Below are 23,037 nucleotides of genomic sequence, written 5' to 3'. Positions count from 1 at the left end.
TGTTTTTAATTTTAATCACAAAGATTGTCTTAAAAAAATTTAATCATAAAAATATAGTAGTTAAAGTTATTACTCTAATCTTCTAAATTCCTAAACCTAACCTAACTCATGACAGTTGCACACCCTACTCCTTCAAGTATGTATGTATGTAAATGTATACACAAGCACACACACACAAAATAAGCTTTTAATAAGTAGATTTAGTATTTTTCAAGTTTAATATTAATGATATTTTAATTTAATTTAATTACTTTTGTTTGTTTCGTTTTAATGACTTGAACTTAGTGATTGCTGGCTAAGATTGGATTTTTATTTATCTAATTAATGGTCAATAGTTGTCCAAAATATATTTGTTAATATTGTTGACAATACTTATATATTGACTAAAAGATAGAGCAAGACATTAATTTTAGTAATAATTATTTGCCTACAACAAAAATATTTTGTGTTAGAATGATATATTTTGTGTATTTGTTTTAATATTGAAACTTTAATTGCTCTTTTACATTGATAAAATCTAAAATTGAGTAGTATATGTAGTTTTTTTAGTCTGTTACTATAAAGTTATATTTTGAATTATATAATTTAAATTATTAAATATAATTTTTTAATGTTAAAATTATTTAAAAAAAAAACTACTACATGTTATGGGTGGATTTGCTAATTATTAAAACTTATAGCGAACGAACTAAAAAAAAAAAAGAGGCAACCGGTTACGGGCGAATTTAATAATGACAAACCCATAATAAGCGATACCATTACTATCGGCTGTCGGCAGCTTCTATAACGCAGGGCCGGGGGCGGTCTTGAATTGTTAGAAGTTGAAACATTAATTAGCAAAAATTTCAGCCGCATCCCTGAAGTTTAGCATAGAATTAGATATATCCCCTTGTTTTCAAAATTAGTCTCTAAGATATAAAAACATTAATGTTGTTTACTTAATTTTTTTTTCATTTCAATTGGATTTATAACTTCGTAATGTTGCGCCCTGTAAAATGTATGCTTAAAACGCGTGCTTCTTATTTTTTATATACTGCTAAGAGAATTTGAGAATAGAAATATATAAAATGGTGTCTCATTTATTAATTATTTATATCCTCCAAATAGCACCTAACATGCAGCTCACTTCAATAGTAAAATTAATTAAACAAAATTAAAAAAAAAGCATTTTTAACACCAGTACAAAAACATAACAAGTGTAAAAGAAGACTCATTAACTTATTTTATGATATTAAATTCACGCAGATACCACCAATGTTTCTCGACCACGTTTGAAAGAGATCACCAACTCACGCTGATTTAGAAGATTTTCTTTAAGTATATAAGTGAAAGTTATTGCTCTAGTCTTCAAAATTCTTAAACCTAATCTAACTCATTATAGTTGCCTGCCTTGCTCCTTTTATTGTATGTATATATTTTAAGATGAATACAAAAACTTTTTAATAAGAAGAATTTTATACTTTTCAAGTTTAATATTAATGATATTTTATTTTATTTTAATTACTTTGAATTGTTTTGGTTTAATGACCTGAACATATTGATTGTTTGCTAAAGTTGAATTTTTATTTGTCTAATTAATTGACGATAGCAATTGTATAAAATTTACTTAAAAAGATAAAATCTTAGTATATTACAAAAAGATTTAGTAATGACAAACATGTAGCAGCCAATACACATTATCATCCCCAACTGCTATAATGCAGGGCCATGGGCAGTTTTAATTGTTAGAAGGTGCAAAATTAATTAGTAAAATATTCAGCGGTATCCTTGAATTTTAGCATAGAATTAGATATATCCCCTAGTTTTGAAAATTAGTTTTTGATTCCCCTGTTGTTTACTTTATATATATATATATATATATATATATATATATATATATATATATATATATATATTTCACTTGGTTATATAACTTTGTAATGTTGCGCCTTATAAAATGTATGCTTAAAATGCATGCTTATTACTTTTTATATGCCGTTAAGAGAAATTGAGAATAGAAATATGTAAAATGGAGTTTCATTTATTAATTATTTATATCCATTAAATAGCACCCAACATGCAGTTCGTCTCAATAGTAAAATTAATTAAACAAAGCAGAAAGATCTGTTTTAGCATCAGTACAAAAATAAAAAAAGCACAACGCGAGAATCACAAACTTATTTTATGATATTACATTCATGCAGATGTCACCAATGTTTCCCGACGACGTTTGAAAGCGATCACCATCTCATGCTGATTTGGAAGATTTTCTTCAATTACAGGGACTTTCCTGAAATTTTCAAACCACTCATGCAAGCTTGGGAATTTGTGAGATTCAAATAGTTTCACTCCCATTACATCTTCAAGGACCTGCAGCCAATAAGCAATGGCACCAAATGCTAGGTCCGCTAAGCCAATATTGTCTCCATTGAAAAATTTCTTCTCTCCTAGGCCATGTTTTTCAACGGTTTGAAGCATTTCCAAGGCTGCCTTCATTGCATTCTCCAGGACTTGTCCAGTGCTGAAAAACATTTTCCAAACAGCTACTCCCTGCCACAAGATTTTATATCTAATTCTTATCACCACATGATTAACAATATAAACGAGGTAAAAAGAAATTAGATAATATGTACACACGCGTCAAAATATCTTTTAAAGGCTAGACGTTTCAAACTGTCAAAGTATTTAGGAGAGTTTATCCACTCATTTTTAGACTAGTTTATTATAACTTTTCAAAGCTTATTTAAATAGAATTTTTATTAGTAAAATTTTAATTTTTATAAAAAAATTTAATTATTTAATTGTTAATGAAATTTTAAAAAAAATTCAAATTACTTTAACAGACAAATTTTTAAAGTTATGTTACGAAATAAATAAAATAAGATTATAAAATAAATGATGAACATTTTAAACAATTTAACTTTTAAAAAAAATTCCTCAAACCTCTATTTCCAAAAGTTTAAATTTAAACTTTTACTAGTATAGGCAAAAGAATTTATTTAATCCCAAAAAGTTCTACTAAAAATAAAACTAAACAATAATAAAAATTTTGAAAAGAACTTTTTTTTTATTAAATAAACACTTATGAGTAATAAATAAGCCACATCAAACAAATACTCAATGATATAAAAGGAAGAAGATAAAAAAAAAATCCTCTTATTGTTTTAGTAAATTATAAGTTTGCTTTCATGTTTCAAAAGATCTTAAAATTCCCCCTATCGCTAAAACAATTATATTTTAATATATTACCCTTGATGTGGTAAAATCCACGATTCATTAAGAAAATTTTCTAAAGGTAAAAAATTTAAAGTAATTAACCGCATTTTTTTGATAACTTTCTCTAATGTAAAATAAAAGGCTCATTGAGCTTAGTCGGCCGTGAATGCATTTTGCACATGCGAGGACATTAGTTTGAGCATTAATGGAAGATAAAAATTAATGTTTAGAGAGTCATATTTCTCATATACAATGAAAAATTAAAGTAAATAAAGAAATCCGACAAGATTAATTAAATTTATAAACGTGTTAGCAAGAAAAGTTGTGGTGCGAACCTTGTCTTCGGCAAATTTAATCCAAAAACGAGCTTGAGCTCTATCATAAGGATCACTTGGCATCAAGGAGGGATTCTGTGGCCACATCTCTTCAATGTATTCGAGAATAACCATGGACTCGCAAACTGGTTTTTCGCCATGAACGAGCACTGGTATCATCTTGTGAACTGGGTTATACTTCAAAAGCGAAGCACTTTTGTTGTAGAGATCTTCTTCAATGTATTCATACGGGATGCCTTTCAATTTCAGAGCCCATACCACCTTGTTGCTAAATGGACTCGCCCATCCCCCGTGGAGCTTCACTTCAGCCATGTGTCTAAGATCGAATTTGAATATGTTTGCGGTTGTTTTGCTTAGTTGATGAGTTATTGCATACGTACATCTGAATTTATAATGATTATTCATTAATATTGGAATATGGAGTGCGCTTGCTTGAGCAGGGAGCTTCATATTTCCAATTTATTTAATAAAACGATTAAATTAAGTTGAATTCAATGAACTAATGCTGCGACTTTTTAACAATTCTGTTATATATTCAACGAGAAGAGGTATCGTATTTGACGGGAATCTCTTGAAACAGTGCTGAATTAACAAGTAATCTTATTTAATTTGGTCAACTGGTCAGATATGGCTTAATTATATATTTGGCGTTTGTTTTAGGTGCCCAGCTAGCCCTGCTGCTGTGCTTTTGACTTTACCATGGGGTGGAGTCGTGGAGATATCATCATCCCAACTGAAGACATATTATGATATTCTCCTGAAAACTTTGTGAGACTCATTTTCTCTACAATTTTAGCATTTTAGGCCAAATAACTTCATATAAATGACGTTTTGTCCCCCGGCTCCATCTCTTCTATATAAATCCGAACACCTGAAAAATGACGAGACCGGAACAACTCTCCCTCTTAAGTCTATGCAAATTTTACACACCAGAGAAAGAGAGGGAGAGGGGCAGCCATGAGAGACAACGATACAGAAAAGAATATGGAAGAGAGTTTATTAATACCAAAAGAGAGTTTATCATCAACATCCACAACATGGGATTTGTTGAGTGGAGAATTGAAAAAGCAGGGTTACATAGCAGCACCAATGGTGGCAGTAACTTTATCACAGTATTTGCTTCAAGTTGTTTCCATGATGATGGTTGGTCATCTTCGTCAACTTGCTCTTTCTAGCACCGCCATGGCCATCTCTCTAGCTAGCGTCACCGGCTTCAGCGTCCTTGTGAGTCCTACAATCCATATATAGTTATATACACAAGATTGTTTATTCTTTCTTTTGATAGGTATTTGCATCATTGCATGTGGGATTTAAACAAATAGATATGCCAAATTTCTGATGTTAAAAAACATGCAATTAACTAATACCCTGTTTTAAAAAATGCCATTAATTTTTAAAGGACTTGATTTGCTCTTTTTTTTTAAAAAAAAAAAAAAATTCTACAGCTAACTTGAATTGTGTAATATTTTCTTTGAAACAGTTAGGAATGGCAAGTGCTCTGGAAACATTATGTGGGCAAGCATATGGAGCTCAGCAATATCAAAGAATTGGAACTCAAATTTACACTGCAATATTTTGTTTATTCTTAGTATGTTTTCCGCTTTCCTTTCTAGGGATTTACATGGGAAGGCTGCTAGTTTTGGTAGGCCAAGACCCCCAGATTTCACACGAAGTAGGCAAGTTTATAATCTGGCTTCTTCCAGCTCTGTTTGCTTATGCAGCAATGCAGGCGCTTATTCGATATTTTCAGTCTCAAAGTTTGATCATTCCCATGTTCTTAAGCTCCTATGCCGCTCTTTGTTTGCATATTTGCATCTGTTGGGGTTTGGTATTCAAGTCTGGACTGGGAAACCTTGGAATTGGAGAGTTCTTCCAATTTGCTATCCCTTCTGCAGTAATGGTTTGGTATGTTAATTATCTTCTGGAGTTTCATTTTCCCTTCTCATAGATATCGTAGACACGTCATAAATTTTCATGCATCTTCTTTTGTTTATAATTTTGCAGCCTAGAATGGTGGTCATTTGAATTGCTCATTTTAATGTCAGGGCTGTTGCCTAACCCACAGCTTGAAACTTCAGTCCTATCTGTATGGTATGTTGACGTAGACTTTGTATGTGAAAGTTCTATACGGAGAAGCACCTACCAAAGGAAATATATTTTTTTTCTTTTTTTTTTTTTTTCCCGACTGCTCATTATTTGTCAACTTCTTTGGGCAGTCTCAGTACTATTCAAACCCTCTCTGCAATCCCATATGGACTTGGTGCTGCAGTGAGGTTTGTTCATAACAATCATTTAAATAATAATTGTTTTATATCAACTAATTAGCAGATTAACCATTATTTCCTTCTATAGTACTAGAGTTTCAAATGAACTAGGAGCTGGGAATGTGCAAAGAGCCCGTGTAGCTGTCTATGCTGTGGTTTTTATGGCAGTCATGGAGACTATCATAGCAAGTGCATCTCTCTTTGCCAGCTGGGGTGTTTTTGGTTATGTTTTCAGCAATGAGGGAAAAGTTGTGGATTATGTCATAACCATGGCTCCTCTGGTTTGTTTGTCTGTCATCATGGATAGCTTACAAGGACTCTTTTCAGGTTAAATTAACTTCTTCAACTCTGTCAATTGCTAAATAGTTCTCTTTAAGTAGAAATAAAATTTTTCGGGTTTCTAAATTCTTTTTATTATTTTTAAGGTGTTGCAAGAGGATGTGGGTGGCAGAATATAGCTGCTTTTGTGAATCTTGGGGCTTATTATTTGTGTGGAGTCCCAACTGCTGCCATTTTGGGTTTCTGGTTAAAGTTTAGAGGAAGGGGTCTATGGATTGGGATACAAGCTGGTGCTTTTACACAAACACTTCTGCTTGGCATCATAACAACATTTACAGATTGGGAAAAACAGGTCTGTTTCTCAACATTTAATCCCTTAAAAATTAGAGAAGCTTATTGGACTATATATGTAAATATGTAGCAATTTTTTTTCCCAATAAGTATATGATACGTTATGACTGAAAGTTCAAGATTAAAATCACTCAGCTTGATCTGAAATGGTTAGTATTATCATCTTATGCAGAAATGGTTTTGCTCATTGAGAAAATGATATTCAATAACACAAATGCAAACTCATTTGAAAATTTTGCCATTGAGAAAATGATATTCAATAACAGACATGCAAACTCATTTGAAAATTGCTTTTTTGCAAGAATTATAACCATTTTCTAGTTTGTTAATTGTTACATGTTCTGTTTTTGTAAGGGGTTTCTCATGTTGCAGGCAAGTAAAGCAAGGAAAAGATTATCAAAGGGAAGATCTTTTGAAGAAAATAGAATATTTTGTGAGTGAGCAGAGTCAATCAATGAGCTGATATATACATTTTCTAGTTGAAAGAGATAACCATTGCTTGAGAAAATGAGCTGATCATATGTCAATTGATGGCCAAGAAGGTTCCCCAATCTGATCTACGGAGCATGGCATTTCATAAAACTCTCTTTCTAGAGAAAAAAAAAATTAACAGCTTCTTAGGATTGGAGCATCAGGTGACTTAGCATTTCCAGTATGAATGAATTATAAGATGGATGATGCTGCAAAAATGAATAGAGATAAAATTAAGCAAGAGAAAATATTTGAATGTTATTAATGAAACCTTTTCCAGTGATTGTAGAGATAATTTTCTTTGTATTGAAACTTTCAGCATCTGAAAGATAAGGAAAATATTAAAAGAAAAAAGAAAATTCTTAAATCTTTTCCATGTCACTCCAGCAAAGTTGAATTGTCATTCTAAACCCTATACCAAAATGTAAGGTGGCCTGTGGCCTATAGGTAATACACAATTTGACAACCCCATATATTTAGTAATCTAGGTTGATGCCATTAATTTTTTTTTTAATTTAATTTTTGTTCATTTTTAATGCAAACAACGCCTCTTTCATTGTGGCATTGGAATATATAGAGATTTGTACACTGATTTTGGACCATAATTCACAAATAATGCGACGCATATCTTTCTTTCAGTACTTCTTCAGGAGGATAAGATACAGACATTGTTGTCTTTTTACCTGAAGCAAGTGCATGTGCATGAATTGTTGTTGTCTGTTAATCTGCTGCCACTTTGCTGCCAAAAAACTTGAAAAATAAACCAGGAAAATTTTCAATAAGCAAAGTCAAACAACTAACCCCTGTTTAAGTTATTTTCCGAAGAAAACTTTTAAACACTCAAATAAAGCACACAAGTAAAGTATTTCTGTCACATTAGCTTTCGAGTGAGGTTTGATTTACATTTATATCAGATATACCAAGTGTTTTTTATTCTTTTAATTAATGTATATCACAGCTTGGAAATTCTAAAAATTAATCATGCTTAATCTTGAGCAATAATATCTTTAATCATCATACGAGGTCAAAGGTGAAGGAAAAAAAAAAGGAAAAGAAAAAGAAAGAGTTAGTTTTTGTTAGAGCAGCTCACTATGCTGAACAGAAGAAGGTGAAGGCTAAGATGAAGAAAATACTGAGCAAGTGTGTTAGCAGTGCCAGCTCAGTTGACAGCTCAGCAGATTAGTTAAAGATGGTTGCAAGCATGCTGTGCATTGTATTGAAGTTAGTTAGCTTGATTACAGTTAGTCTTTGGATTAGTTAAATGATGTTATCGTGATTACATTATATATAAATAGCTGATGCTTTGTAATCAATCGTTAAGCAAAAATAAGAAGTAAAAGTTTGTTAAGAAATATTTCCAGAATTATCAAATTCATTTTCTTAGTAACCAAACAGCTTCATTTCGTTTTCTTTCATGGTATCAGAGCCACTCTAATGGCTAGTTCCAGTAGCACAACATCAAATCCAAATCAAACGAATATAAATCAATCATCACATATCTCCTTTTCATTTAGCACTCCAGTCAAATTGGATCAATCAAATTTCATGATTTGGCGAAAGTAATTTCTTACTACAATAAGAGGAAATCGTCTTGAAGATTTTATTTCTAGAAATCAAATCATACCAGAACAATATATTTCTAATACAGTAGTTGACGGATCAGTACAGAGAATCACGAATCCAGCCTACATCAATTGGCGAGCTCAAGATCAAACCTTGCTTGGATGGATTTTATCCTCCATAAGTGAAGGTATCTTAAATACTGTTCTTAATTGCGAAAATTCATTTGAAGCATGAAGATCAATTGAAAAACAGTTTGGAGTACAATCTGAAGCTAGAGTTATGCAATTGAGATATGAAATGAATGTCCTTAGAAAAGAGAATATGTATGTTGAGGAGTACTGTTTAAAAGTAAAAGTTGTTGCTGATAAGCTTGCTTGTGCTGGTAGTCCTGTTTCTGAGAAAGATTTGAAATACTAACTAGGCAACCCAAGAGGGGGGGTGAATTGGATTTTTAAAAATTAAGCTAAGCAAACCACACAACAAACTAATCTAATGCCTTAATAAATTCGAAAACAATAAATTCAATGAAAGCACAATAATAAATGAGCAAGGGAAGAGAAAACAAACTCAATGATTTTTACGTGGCTCGACAATCCCCGCCTACGTCCACGCCTCCAAGCACACCGGGCTTGAGGATTTCACTATCCGAGCCTTTCCAAGGCTTCAAGCGTTTACAATTGACTTCAAGGTGTCAATGAACCTTTACAACAAGAGATTATCTCTCCAATCTCTTCACCCCAAGTGTTTTTCACACTTGTACACTCACAATTTGATGAGAAATGAAAATTACAATAATGAAACTCTCTTTAAGAGTGGATATACAAATGATAGCTCAATGAAGATTTAATCTATGATGATTTTCAAATTTGAAGCTCAACATAAGTTGTGTGCACTTGTTTATGCTTGCTTAGATTACCAAAAATGAATTGGTTTTGAGTTTATATAGTTTGAGCTCAAAAACTAGCCGTTATGCACATTTTGGTCATAACCGGCTTGCCGTTTAGGAATCCAGTAAGCCGCTTTTATGTTACCGTTAAGGCAAAAATTTGAATTTCAGAATATCCGGCTTGCCGCTTGCGAAATCCGGTAAGCCGTTTATGCTCCAGAGGCTTACTGCCCAAAATCCGGTTTGCCGTTTAACCATATCCGGTAAGCCGCGTTCAATTCGGATAGATTCTGCCCAACATCCGGCTTGCTGGTTTTTCACATCCGATAAGCCGCTTGCTACAGTGACTGCTACAGTGAATTATTTTTTAAAATTATAGTTTGACCCCAAAACTTTATAAAACTATATTACGACCCAAAACGCTATGAAAATTTACAAATAAGTTCAATTTCAGAATTTCTAAGTGATGCTTTGTTAATCTCAAAACTTTCTGAAATTATGGTATAGCCCAAAATACTATGACACTTTTCAAATAAGTCATTCTCTAAAATTTCAAGCAATATTTGTTGATTTCAAAGTTTTCAAAATTTTCAAAATTCTTTCAATTAAACCATAAACTTGAAAAACAACTAATTTCATAAAATCATTTTTCCATTAAATATGAAACATTTATAATGTGAAAATAATGATTTATTTAAAAAGAATAAAAAATAATTTGAGCTTAAAAGATTAATCATTTTTAATCTTGTTTGTTATCATCAAAATCAACATTATGGAAACATATATGTTAACAATCTCCCCCTTTTTGATGATGACAAACATTTCATGTATTTAAAGAATGATTCCACAAATTGCTTCCCCTAAATATAATCTTCTCTTACAATTTTCCAATTAGCTAAATTAACATATTTAAATACATGGATTTTTCTCCCCCTTCATCATCAAAAAGAAAACTTAATTGGCAAAGAAAAAAAATAGCAAATTTTTATAAATTTAAAAACATGTATTCTTCTCCCCCTTCATCATCAAAAAGAAAACATAAAAGAAAAGAATAAAAGTAGCAAATTTTTTTACTCATGTTTGTCCTAGTAGAAATTTCAACACATTCTCCCCCTAACAATAAGCATGACCTCAAATACAAATTTAGTAATATTACTCCCAAATTATTATAAATCATGATACAAGCCAACTCCATACACAAATCATCACACTAAAATATCATGAACCATTATTCCATTAATTACTAAATCAACAACTCATAACATAAATTTATCATATAAAACAACTATGTAATCAAAACATCATTATATCTCAAAATCATCAAATCCTCACCATAATCACATATCAATTATCAAAACAATTACTCAAAATGTATATTATTCTCCTCCTTTTGACAACATCGAAATGATATATTACTTTGTCTCCCCCTTTGGACAACAAAAAAAGTTCAAAATGTATATTATCCATAATCATATTATATGCTCCCCCTAAATATATGGCCAATTTAAAATTTTAACCGAAATGATTTTATCCAAAAACATATCATATTTGTCTCCCCCTTAATCAAATACAATGTAATCATCAAAACACATTCTTTATCATCAAAACTTAAGTAAAGCATAAGTACATAATAGCAATATATAGATCATCAAAATCAACATATGCCATTATAGATCATCAAAATCAACATAACTATTAAGAAAAGCCATCATTATGAGTTAAAGAACAAGTGATCAAATCCATTATTACAAATGTTTATATATATTTCTAAATGATGATCTAGTAGTTACATCTTGTGATGGATCTCCTTAAATTAAGTCCTTAGGGTGAGAAGAATCATATAATTCAAAATCATAGCAAACATCCATATAATCCAAAATGAAAAATCAAAGAAAAATAAAACAGTAAATGAAATGTTGGTGTGTCCAAATACAAGTATAAAAGACTACTTGTGAGTTTTATGATGAAAATGGATTTTAAAGATGATTTTAGACACAAGAATGGATAGGAATAATTTATATGAATCAATTTGGATTGGAAACGAATGAGAATGATGGATTTTGGAATGAAAATTAATGAAGGAAGAAACCATTTTTAGAGAGAGAATGGGATCTAGTTTGCCGAAATGAAGAAGAAGATGAATGGTTTTAAAATGTGCGAATTCGGCTTACAGTTTAGCATAACCGGCTAGACGGTTTGAGGCAGAAAAGAAGCTTTGGAAATCCGGCTTACCGGATTTCATAACCGGCTGACCGATTGTTGTCCAGAAATGAAACTCTCTCAAACGGCTTACCGATTTTGCCAATCCGGTTATCCGAAATTCAACCCGAGAGCAACCAAAGCCAATTCGGTTTACCGGTTGCCAATATCCGGCTGACCGGTTGTGCTCCAGTGAGCACCAAAATGAATTCGGCTTACCAGTTTTAAATGTCCGGTTATCCGAATTTCATCCACAGAGCTCCAAAATGAAAAACGGCTTTCCAATTGATTAGAAGTGGTATACCGGTTAAGTTTTGGAAAATATTTTTGAAATTTTGTAAGCTCTTAGACTTGAATTATACACACCAATTTATTTTTGGCTTAGAACTTGATTAATTTTAAATCATTTTGTGATTTAAAACTTTTCAATAAGCCAATTAATACATGAGACATAAATGCATACAAGACCAACACATATGAAATCGTATCAAACAATGATGTCAATTTTATAAATGAATGATAATATAACACAATTAATGGCATATGAATTCACACATATATAGGAGATGGACAATGATGATAGACAATTAAGAAGATGAAATCAAAGACCATACAATCATCAAAATCAAACAAAGGCATCATGATAAATCATTCAATGTTATACACAATGATAATTCTATCATGTAAATATACAAACATACTTTCGCAAATTCATTTATCATGATTCATTCAACAAAATTAATATGGCAAGAATTGTTACCAAAACAATTAAATCATCTTGCCTCATCTTTTTCTCCTAGATCATACTCAAGTGATTATCCTCACAAGATTTCATCAAGGAACTCTCCATCATTCCTCGATTGTGGTACCTACAAAGAAAACATTCACGTTGTGCCCTTTGGTACCCAAATACTCTTGGGTCCTTGAGTGTTAGCAATGGTTCCTTTTGGAACCCAAACACATTTTACTCCATAATATACTTTTCTTTGAATAGGACAACCAAGCTTCATGTGACTGTTTTGATTACAATAATGACATACAACTTGATTGTTAATAGATGTACTCTTCACAAAGTAGCTCTTATAATACTTTTGTTTCAAATTTGGCTTATAACCAAGTCCTCCTTTATTAAACACACATTTTTGTGAATTAATCAAGTTATCCAATATCTTTTGTCCATTTGTAAATTTTAAAACAATCTCATTTAACTCATTGCTCTTCTTCTTAAGCACTTCATTTTCCTTTTTCAAGTCATCTATGTGATATTCTAGATGCTCATATGAAGTGCTAGGTTTCTCATTTTATAATGCAATTCTATCATGCAATGTTTTATTCTCTAATTCTAGGCATGTAATCTTTGCACATAGAGATTCATTTTTATTTTTGAGCTCTACCATTTTCTTTTTAAGACATGCATTCTTTTTACCAATTTTCATCCACTCATCATGCAATTCTTTAAAAGCATCATGTAATTCATCATAAGTAGGAAGATCATTTACCTCATCAAGTTCATCATCCGATTCATCTCCAATTGCCATGAGAGCTAGATTTTTCATTTCTTGATGCTCTTTATCATCACTTGTTTCCTCATCACAATCATCCCATGTGGCTACCATTACTTTCTTCTTGAGCTTGTTGAGAAGAGGACATTCTGATCTTATATGGTCAGGTTTCTTGCACTCATAACATTTGATTACTTTATTTTTCTCCTTTCGGTTCTTGAGGTCTCTAAATTTTCTTCGCTCACCGGATTTCTTCAAAATTTTCTGAACTTCCTAGCCAGCATATCCATTTCCTCCTCATCCACGTCGCTTTCCTCATCACTCTTCTGTTTCAAGGCTTTGAGAGCAATGCTTTTCTTCTTCTCCTCATTGCCTCTTTCGGCTGCCATGTCTTCCTCATAAGAAATAAGAGAACCAATTAAATCATCAATAGGTAAGATATTCAAATCTTTAGCTTCCTCAATGGTAGTCCTTTTTGGTCTCCATTCCTTAGATAACGACCTAATGATTTTCTTAACTTTCTCGCTATTTGAAAAGGTCTTTCCTAGGGCTCTTAGAGTGTTCACTATTTCTGTAAATCTAGTATACATAGAATACACACTCTCATTTTGTTCCATTTGGAACAATTCATATTGCCGAGTGTACCTACTAATTTTAGACTCTTTCACTTGATTCATGCCTTCATAAACAACTTCAAGTTTGTGCCAAATTTCATTAGCACTTTCACAACTAGACACTCTATGAAACTCTTTCTTATCAAGTGCACAAAACAAGGCATTCATGGCTTTGGAATTTAGAGAAGCTTTTCTCTTTTCCAATTCATTCCATTTCCGTGAAGGTTTTGGAATACCTTCTCTGACTTCGTTTTTAGTCAAAGACATAAATGGACCATCACAAACAATTTCCCAAATTTCATAATCTAAAGCTTGTAAATAAATTCTCATCCTAGTTTTCCAATATGGGTAGTCATTACCGTCAAAGAACGGTGGTCTAATTATGGATTGTCATTCCCTAAAGGTTGAGTCATTATGGGTTGCGATGGATCTTTAACTCTAGACGGTTAAGTCTACACAAGAGCACCTCACTCTGATACCAAATGAAATACTAACTAGGCAACCCAAGAGGGGGGTGAATTAGGTTTTTAAAAATTAAGCTAAGCAAACCACACAACAAACCAATCTAATGCCTTAATAAATTCGAAAACAATAAATTCAATGAAAGCACAATAATAAATGAGCAAGGGAAGAGAAAACAAACTCAATGATTTTTACGTGGCTCGGCAATCCCCGCCTACATCCATGCCTCCAAGCACACCGGGCTTGAGGATTTCACTATCCGAGCCTTTCCAAGGCTTCAAACGTTTACAATTGACTTCAAGGTGTCAATGAACCTTTACAACAAGAGATTATCTCTCCAATCTCTTCACCTCAAGTGTTTCTCACACTTGTACACTCACAATTTGATGAGAAATGAAAATTACAACAATGAAACTCTCTTTAAGAGTGGATATACAAATGATAGCTCAATGAAGATTTAATCGATGATGATTTTTGAATTTGAAGCTCAATATAAGTTGTGTGTAATTGTTTATGCTTGCTTAGATTACCAAAAATAAATTGGTTTTGAGTTTATATAGTTTGAGCTAAACAACTAGCTATTATGCACATTTTGGTCATAACCGGCTTGCCGTTTAGGAATCCGGTAAGCCGCTTTTATGTTACCCTTAAGGCAAAAATTTGAATTTCAGAATATCCGGCTTGCCGCTTGAGAAATCCGGTAAGCCGTTTATGCTCCAGAGGCTTACTGCCCAAAATCCGGTTTGCCGTTTAACCATATCCGGTAAGCCGCGTTCAATTCGGATAGATTCTGCCCAACATCCGGCTTGCCGATTTTTCACATCCGGTAAGCCGCTTGCTACAGTGACTACTACAGTGAATTATTTTTTAAAATTACAGTTTGACCCTAAAACTTTATAAAACTATATTACGGCCTAAAACGTTATGAAAATTTACAAATAGGTCCAATTTCAGAATTTCTAAGTAATGCTTTGTTAATCTCAAAACTTTCTGAAATTATGGTATAGCCCAAAATACTATGACACTTTTCAAAAAAGTCCTTCTCTAAAATTTCAAGCAATATTTGTTGATTTCAAAGTTTTCAAAATTCTTTCAATTAAACCATAAACTTAAAAAACAACTAATTTCATAAAATCATTTTTCCATTAAATATGAAACATTTATAATGTGAAAATAATGATTTATTTAAAAAGAATAAAAAATAATTTGAGCTTAAAAGATTAATCATTTTTAATCTTGTTTGTTATCATCAAAATCAACATTATGGAAACATATATGTTAACAAGATTTGTTAATGCAAATTTTGAATGGCCTAGGACCTGAATTTCTAGATCTTGCTTCAATAATTACTGCTAATAGGATGTCGTATGATGATGCTTATGCATTACTCTTAACACATGAGGCAAGACTGGAACTAAATCAGAATACTAAAGATCTGTTTAATGCAAACTATGGGATGATGAATGCTAACTACTCTCAGTTTAGAGGAAATAATAGGAGAGGTGGTTATAGTGGATATCAAGGACAATTTAATGCTAGTAATAGGAATCAAAATGGAGGAAGAGGAATGCCTTTCAATACACATTCAAGAGGATTTCCAGCCGGTGGATATACTGGTAATGCTGGTGGCAGAGGATAGCAAATGAATGCATATGCTTAAAAAAAATGCTTAACAATAGGCATAATTTCAATATGATTCATGGTTCAACTTCAATGTCTAATGGAAATGGATCCGATGATAATGTGCCTATCTGTCAAATTTGTCATAAAGCTGGACATGCAGCTGATGTTTGTTGGCATAAACACTTTGATAAATATGTTCCTTAACCTAGACAATTTGGAAGGGGCAGAAGACATAAGTCTGCTTATATGGCTAACTTTGATCCACAAATTGGTTTTGTTTCACAATTTGAAGACTCATTTGCTATAGAGTATCCTGGTTATCATGGGTATCATCCACCTTATATGAATTCATCAGTAAATCATCACTCATCTGATATGAACTTTGCACTTAGAGCAGCTTATATTGCAAATTTTGAAGGACCAGCTGATGAAGGATGGTATCTTGATAGCAGAGCTACACACCACATCACTAACAACATGGCTAATATGCATATAAGAGATCAATTCACTAGAGCATATCAGCTCATTATTGGAAATGGACAAGGTTTGCCCATAACTCATGTTGGTGATGCATTCTTTCTCTTTAAAAGTTCCAATTCTAAACACAAACACTCATCTATAGCACTTAAAGATATACTGTTGGTTCCTTCCATTACCAAAAATTTGTTAAGTATTTCAAAGCTTACCACTGATAACAACTTGTCTGTTGAATTTCTTGGAAATGTTTGTTTTGTGAAGGATTCTCTGAGGGGACAGGTACTTCTGCAGGGTCTTCCTGAGAAAGGGTTATACAGGCTGTTATTGAAATCATCATCATCTTCTCAGTTATCACACTCATCTTTTCTTTCTCAAATGTGTTTAAATAAACCTTTGTCTATGCTTTCTTGTTGTTATTTCAATTCTGTTCCTTCTGGAGTTGTTACAGAATCTCAAAAATCATGTAATCAAACTGATGATTCATCTTGTAAAACTTCAGTCAATAAAACTACTTTGCTTCATAGAAAGTTTGGTCATCCCAATCATCAAGTGCTAACACATATACTCAAGATAGCAAAATCTATTCATTTACCTACATATCAAAAACAACAAATGCATCAGTATATCTGTGAAGCCTGTCAAATGGGCAAAACACATAAACTTCACTTTCCAATTACTGAAACCAAAACCTCAAAAATTCTAAAACTTATACACACTGATTTATGGGGTCCTTCTCCCATTATTTCTAGAGATGGTTATCAGTATTATATAAGTTTTGTAGATGATTTTAGCAGGTATACATGGATCTATCCTTTGAAGCTAAAGTTAGAGGCATTAGAGGTCTTTAAGCTTTTTAAACTACAGGTTGAAAATCAGTTTAGCACAACCATTAAGATGATGCAATCTGATTTGGGGGGGGGGGGGGAGTATAGACCATTCACTAAATTTTTAAACCACTCTGGTATTATCTTTAGACATCCTTGTCCTTATACTCATCATCAAAATGGGTTAGTTGAGAGAAAGCATAGGCATATTGTTGAATTGGGTCTGACTCTCTTAGCTCAAGCTCAACTTCCCTTTAAGTTCTGGTGGGATGCATTTCATACTGCTGTATAACACATCAACAGACTTCCATCTCCTGTTTTGAAACTTTTAACCCCATATGAAAAGACATTCAAACACAAACCTGATTATGATTTTCTCAGATGTTTTGGGTGTGCTTGTTATCCTTACTTGAGAGATTACAACAAACATAAATTTTCCTACCATTCTAGTAAATGCATATTCATTGGTTACAGTCCTTCACATAAGGGTTACAAATGTTTACACTCTTCAGGTCGAGTCTATGTGGCAAGACATGTTACCTTTGATGAATTAGCTTTTCCTTATGCCACTGAGTCTGTTTTTCATAGTCATACTAAAGCTGATCCTCAAACTTCTAATTCCCTTACACCACAGCAAATCTATCATATCTCTTCCTTGCCTGTCAATAACAGCACTGGTAATCTGAACTCTGTAAGATTTGGAAGCAGTAGTTCAAGTCATTCAGATCATCCAGAACAGACAGCAACTGATTAGAATTCACAACAAGTTATCATAAATAATAGGTCAACTTCTCCTACATGTCCAATAATTGTTGAACCTATACAAAACATTCCAGAATCTACACATCACTCTTTACCTATACAAAGTCATCATCTTAGTAATACTTCTTTCTATCCATATTCACAACCAAATACACATCAGATGATAACCAGAAGTAAAACAGGGATTTTCAAGCCCAAAATTTATACTGTTGTACTTACTCATAAGGAACCAGATACTGTGCAAAAGGCATTAAATGATTCAAAGTGGCTACAAGCTATAAAGGAGGAATATGATGCCTTAATTAAGAATAATACATGGACATTGGTTCCAAGACAAGCTGATCAGCATGTTGTTAGGAATAAATGGGTGTATAGAATTAAGTATAATATAGATGGAAGTGTAGCTAAGTATAAAGCTAGACTTGTTGCAAAGGGTTTTCAACAAGTGGCAGGGGTTAATTATTTTGAGACATTTAGTCCAGTTGTGAAGTCAGCTACAATCAGAGTAATACTCAGCCTAGCAGTGATGAATCAGTGGAGAATAAGGCAAGTGGATGTTAATAATCGCTTTTTGAATGGAGAATTAACAGAAGAAGTATTCATGTCTCAACCTGATGGCTTTATTGATACTCAGAGATATGATTTTGTATGCAAATTACATAAGTCTCTATATGGACTCAAGCAAGCCCCTAAAGCCTGGTATGATAAGCTTAAAGGATGCTTAATGAGCTGGGGTTTCACTAATACTAGTTCTGATACCTCATTGTTTGTTAGGAGGATTAAGGCATCTATGATCATAGTTCTTATATATGTTGATGACATACTGATCACAGGTCCAAACACTGCAGAGCTGGAAGGTTTCATAACTGAATTCAGCAAAACTTTTGCTCTAAAAGATCTTGGAGTGTTATCTTATTTCCTTGGAATTGAGGTATTATAAGATGCAGATTGTATGTACTTGTCACAGAGGAAGTATATCAGAGACTTGTTATCGAAGGTTGAAATGGCTGAATGTAAGGGCATTGATACTCCCATGAGTACTGGCTCTAAGTTGCAAAAGATAGTTCAGGGGGAACTTGGATACTATCTTGAAGATCCAACTCATTATAGGAGCATAGTTGGAGGAATGCAGTACTTGATACTTACCAGACCTGAGATTGCTTTTGCTGTAAAAAAACTCAGCCAATATGTAGCTGCACCAACACTACAACATCTAATGGCATGCAAGAGAGTTCTAAGATATATAAAGGCAACTCAAGATTATGGTTTGAAATTTTTCAGAGAAGGAAGCTTAACACTCACTGGTTTTACTGATGCAGATTGGGCATGTGATTTAGATGATAGGAAATCAGTTGATGCTTATTGCATTTATTTAGACAACAATTTGATATCCTGGTCTTCTAAGAAACAATCAATGATAACCAGATCAAGTGCAGAGAGTGAATATAGAGCCTTGGCATCAGCAAGCGCAGAGCTAACTTGGTTGCAAATCCTTATTTTCTGAGTTGGGAATAAGTTGCATAGAAAAGCCAACCATATGGTGTGACAACGTTAGTGCCACTGAATTGGCAAAGAACCCTGTATACCATTCAAGAACAAAGCATATCGAAATTGATATGCACTTAATTAGGAATAAGGTTCTTGCTGGTGAGTTAACTATTCACTATGTACCAAGTGAAGAACAGATTGCAGACATAATGACTAAGCCTCTCTCATTTGTAAGGTTTAACTACTTGAGATCCAAATTCAATGTCCATCTTTATCCTCTGAGTTTGAGGGGGGCCGTTAGAGCAGTTCACTATGCTGAACAGAAGAAGGTGAAGGCTAAGATGAAGAAAATACAGAGCAAGTGTGTTAGCAGTGCCAGCTCAGCTGACAGCTCAACAGATTAGTTAAAGATGGTTGCAAGCATGATGTGCATTGTACTGAAGTTAGTTAGCTTGATTACAGTTAGTCTTTGGATTAGTTAAATGATGTTATCGTGATTACATTGTATATAAATAGCTGATGCTTTGTAATCAATTGTTAAGCAAAAATAAGAAGTAAAAGTTTGTTAAGAAATATTTCCAAAATTATCAAATTCATTTTCTTAGTAACCAAACAGCTTCATTTCGTTTTCTTTCAGTTTTATGTATATAATTGAAAGGATCTGTTATAGAGTATTTCTGTTGCATGGTTTTCGGAGGGATAGCATTGTCCACAGCATTTGGACTTTGCTTCTGATTCAATGGCATTTAGAATTTGGTTTCCTCTGAGATCATATACAGCTTGATTCTGATATCTTCCATTTTGGAGGGATTCAAATAAATTGAAGAAGTTTGAGGTTCCAGTTCAAATTGGGAATGCTGCAGATAATATATATAATTCTGTAGAGGTTTTCTAACTTTTATTTTTAGTAATGTATTCATGTCCTGTCATTCTTCTTTCTGCTTAAATCCAGTTGCCCATGTTGGAATTTCTTTTCAGCTTTTGTATTCTTTTTCCTTTTTGTTCAATAATGCTATAGACGATGCTCTACCATTTAAAAGACATAAATAAAAAAATTTATAAATTTTTACTTTATCAAGGTGTGAAACCTTATAAAATTTATAAATTTAACTAATGAACAGAGAAGCATAACAAAATATTTGGAGTTGCTTAATTCCATAGAAACAAAAGCAGAAAGAGATGTTCAAGAACAAAACACAAAAATTTTCATCAAGTGGAGCATCGATCATGCCACCATAATAACATAATTACATAATGCTCGAAGAGCACCCAAGACCTTCTGAAAAAATAATATAACTTAAAATATCAAAAAACACAAATAATTAATTGATTATCCAAATATATAAACAAACCTAGCTCACAATGTGAAATATATTAAAACACCAACCATAAGATTTTCAAACATTTAAATTAACGGTGATGATATTTCTGCCCCATGAATTTTATAAATCCACCCATTTTTAAAAAAATTATTATAATCAGTTCACATTATTTTTTAAAAATTTAAATTAAGAAGAAATTAAAAAAATTGATCAATTAAATTCATATTCATTTCTTTTTTTTAACTGCGTTTTTTTATTATATTTAATCAATAAGATTGTTTTAACATAAATCAGTATGACTATTTTACCCTCATAAGGTAAAAGTACCAAAATATCTAAAAATTCACTTTAACTTTAATAAATTTTTATGCAATTTTTTTATATTTTAATGATGTATTAGTAATTGTTAGTACAATTATTATTACTCCACTAAACTAACAAGATATAATTAGGACATGTGGTGAATTGAAAATAATCAAATTTTATATAAAACACATTGGATTATAAACTATAAAACAAAATGCCTAAGCAATTAGTTACAATAATATATATATATATTTCTTTGAGTAATTTGGTAATTTTATATTATAAGGGTAAAATAATCAAATTAAATTTATCTTGAAGCGCTTCAAAAGTTAAAGATTGTTAAAAGGCTAAGTCGGAAAAAATAAAAAAATTTATAAAATTGATTTAATTATTAATTATTTAAAGTTTTTATTAATTTATAATTTTATAAAATAATGTAAATTTATTGTAATTATTTTATACAGGTGGACTGGGTTTATAAAAATAGCGGGGTGGATATACTTACACCCTTGAATTAATAGTTAGTATAAATTTTAGATACCTCCCCTAAAATTTGACTTTGCTACACTTAGAGAGAATGTAAACAGATATTGACAATATACCCCCCGGTCGTGTGTAAGGGTTAGGCACTCATTAGGTAGTTGAGGGCAATAACGTACATGTTGTATATTTTTTTATTTTTAAATCTTACAAAAGCTGTTATATAAAGCTACAGCTGTGAAGTAGAAGTTAAAAAAAAAAATTTGCTAAGCTACCAAAGCCCAACTATAAGTGTCACCAAACACTTTAATAACTGAGATTTGACAGTCCAACTACCTCACCACACTTCCAAACGGGCTATGTTAACTAATTAGACGAGAGCAGCGAAAATGCACATAGTGCTTTGAAGCTAGGGAAGCCCAAGGGGATAGTAACGCATTTTCATTGTCAATGCCTAGCTTCATTTCTTCTTTTTTCTCAGCATAACTTGATGAGTGCTTAGCTTCATTTCGAAGGTCGTGACACCAACTGATTTTAGCAAAAGCAGAGATACTTTGTGATGCAGTAAGCTAACAAGTTTCTGAAATCAACTATGTTTTGAACCAAATTCCGGCGACGACCAGCAGCTGAAAAGCCGGTGATTAAAGGGCAATCTAGGTGCGTAATTCTATCAAAGCTTAAAATTGAAGTTAGGTTTTATTATTTTCTTGCATTTTGTTGAAATTGCTGTTAGTTAGGTGCTTTATTTTTAGTTCAAATTAATTGAGAAAAATGTTTAGGGTTTATAGAAATTGAAGTAGTGGCCGAATATATCGGAATTGATTTTTGAGTTGATAGTCACTCGACATGTTGTGTAAACTATGAAAATGATTTATTTTTTGATGATTTTGGACTGTGGGTTTTGAATGCCTACTGAAATTTGCTTGATCTGTTATTAAAATTGAGAAAAATCCAATCTTTCTCTAAGAATGCAGAGGTGTTGCTGAGAAAACGCTTATGGTGTTGTTTTGTTTCTTTTTTTATCTTACAAGTGTGCAGTTCATGTAAGATTGAGACAGTTGCTCTTGTTGCTTTATGATGTTTGTATGGACTAATTCCAATCACTGATTTTTGTTGGAAAATGGATGCTATTATTTGTCCTTTTCTTCGTGTAAAAATTTGTACTTCCGTTCCCAACATAAAACTCAGATGCTTGCCTATTACTTTTTGAGGTTGTTATTAAGGTGTAAGAGATATATTAGTTATAGAGCTTGTAGGCAGTTGGTTTATTGAAGAACTAGTACAGTTGAGAAGTGTCTTTTAGGTCATCCATTTTAATACACATATTAACAGATTTAATTACATAAACACAAGACTTCATTTGTTTATCAAAGTAGTACTTTCTGATGCTTTCGTATAATGAATGCCAAAGGGACGACATTTGCAAAAAGGCCATTTGAATGTACCAACTGCTATCCTTGTAAACCTCTATTGTGATTCTGTTATCATTATATGTTGTTTAATGATCTGATGATTTCGAGATATCAAGATGAGTTTATTCATACAATAAATGTTGTCATTAGGTTCATAATTATTGTAGTACATGTTCATTTAGCTACTTTAGGTACTGCTACATGCATTTATTGTATAATGCC

At 32.3% G+C, this 23,037-nt stretch overlaps 4 protein-coding genes across 7 annotated transcripts in view; 2 read left to right on the top strand and 2 right to left on the bottom strand.

Moving 5' to 3' along the window:
• Positions 1-23,037, top strand: part of LOC127899673 (protein DETOXIFICATION 12-like) — a 164,397-nt gene that overhangs the window by 82,631 nt on the left and 58,729 nt on the right. The window contains exons 1-8 of one of the 4 annotated variants that reach the window (XM_052433204.1): positions 4,069-4,083; positions 4,249-4,754; positions 5,011-5,435; positions 5,535-5,621; positions 5,747-5,803; positions 5,883-6,121; positions 6,220-6,425; positions 6,797-7,418. In XM_052433204.1, the coding sequence (XP_052289164.1) occupies positions 4,488-4,754; positions 5,011-5,435; positions 5,535-5,621; positions 5,747-5,803; positions 5,883-6,121; positions 6,220-6,425; positions 6,797-6,865 (1,350 nt within the window). In that variant the 5' untranslated portion in view covers positions 4,069-4,083; positions 4,249-4,487 and the 3' untranslated portion in view covers positions 6,866-7,418. Of the gene's footprint in view, positions 1-4,068; positions 4,084-4,248; positions 4,755-5,010; positions 5,436-5,534; positions 5,622-5,746; positions 5,804-5,882; positions 6,122-6,219; positions 6,426-6,796; positions 7,419-23,037 lie in introns of those variants that run through there. The other 3 variants (XM_052433203.1, XM_052433205.1, XM_052433206.1) reach the window with 3 other exon arrangements.
• LOC127899677 (probable glutathione S-transferase) overlaps positions 1-23,037 on the bottom strand; it is an 89,880-nt gene that overhangs the window by 32,729 nt on the left and 34,114 nt on the right. The window lies entirely within an intron of this gene.
• The window catches only part of LOC127898659 (probable glutathione S-transferase), a 104,267-nt gene that overhangs the window by 77,388 nt on the left and 3,842 nt on the right, over positions 1-23,037 (top strand). The gene's annotated exons all lie outside the window — the stretch shown is intronic.
• Positions 2,015-3,904, bottom strand: LOC112496430 (probable glutathione S-transferase). The gene is made up of 2 exons (XM_025093821.2): positions 3,531-3,904; positions 2,015-2,529 (listed from the first exon to the last, which is right to left on the bottom strand). The coding sequence occupies exons 1-2, from the start codon at positions 3,840-3,842 to the stop codon at positions 2,176-2,178; spliced, it is 666 nt and encodes a 221-aa protein (XP_024949589.2). The 5' UTR covers positions 3,843-3,904; the 3' UTR covers positions 2,015-2,175.

The sequence above is a fragment of the Citrus sinensis genome, chromosome 9 (assembly GCF_022201045.2).
Source record: "Citrus sinensis cultivar Valencia sweet orange chromosome 9, DVS_A1.0, whole genome shotgun sequence".
In the NCBI taxonomy this organism is placed as follows: Eukaryota; Viridiplantae; Streptophyta; class Magnoliopsida; order Sapindales; family Rutaceae; genus Citrus; species Citrus sinensis.
Note: the sequence above shows the minus strand (reverse complement) of the source record. Positions and strands in the feature narration are given on the sequence as shown.

Coding starts and splice junctions, on each gene's coding strand:
- LOC112496430 (XM_025093821.2), bottom strand. CDS start 3,842: ATGGCTGAAGTGAAGCTCCACGGGGGATGGGCGAGTCCATTTAGCAAC. Junction 2,530..3,530: donor TTAAATTTGCCGAAGACAAG/GTTCGCACCACA, acceptor ATCTTGTGGCAG/GGAGTAGCTGTTTGGAAAAT.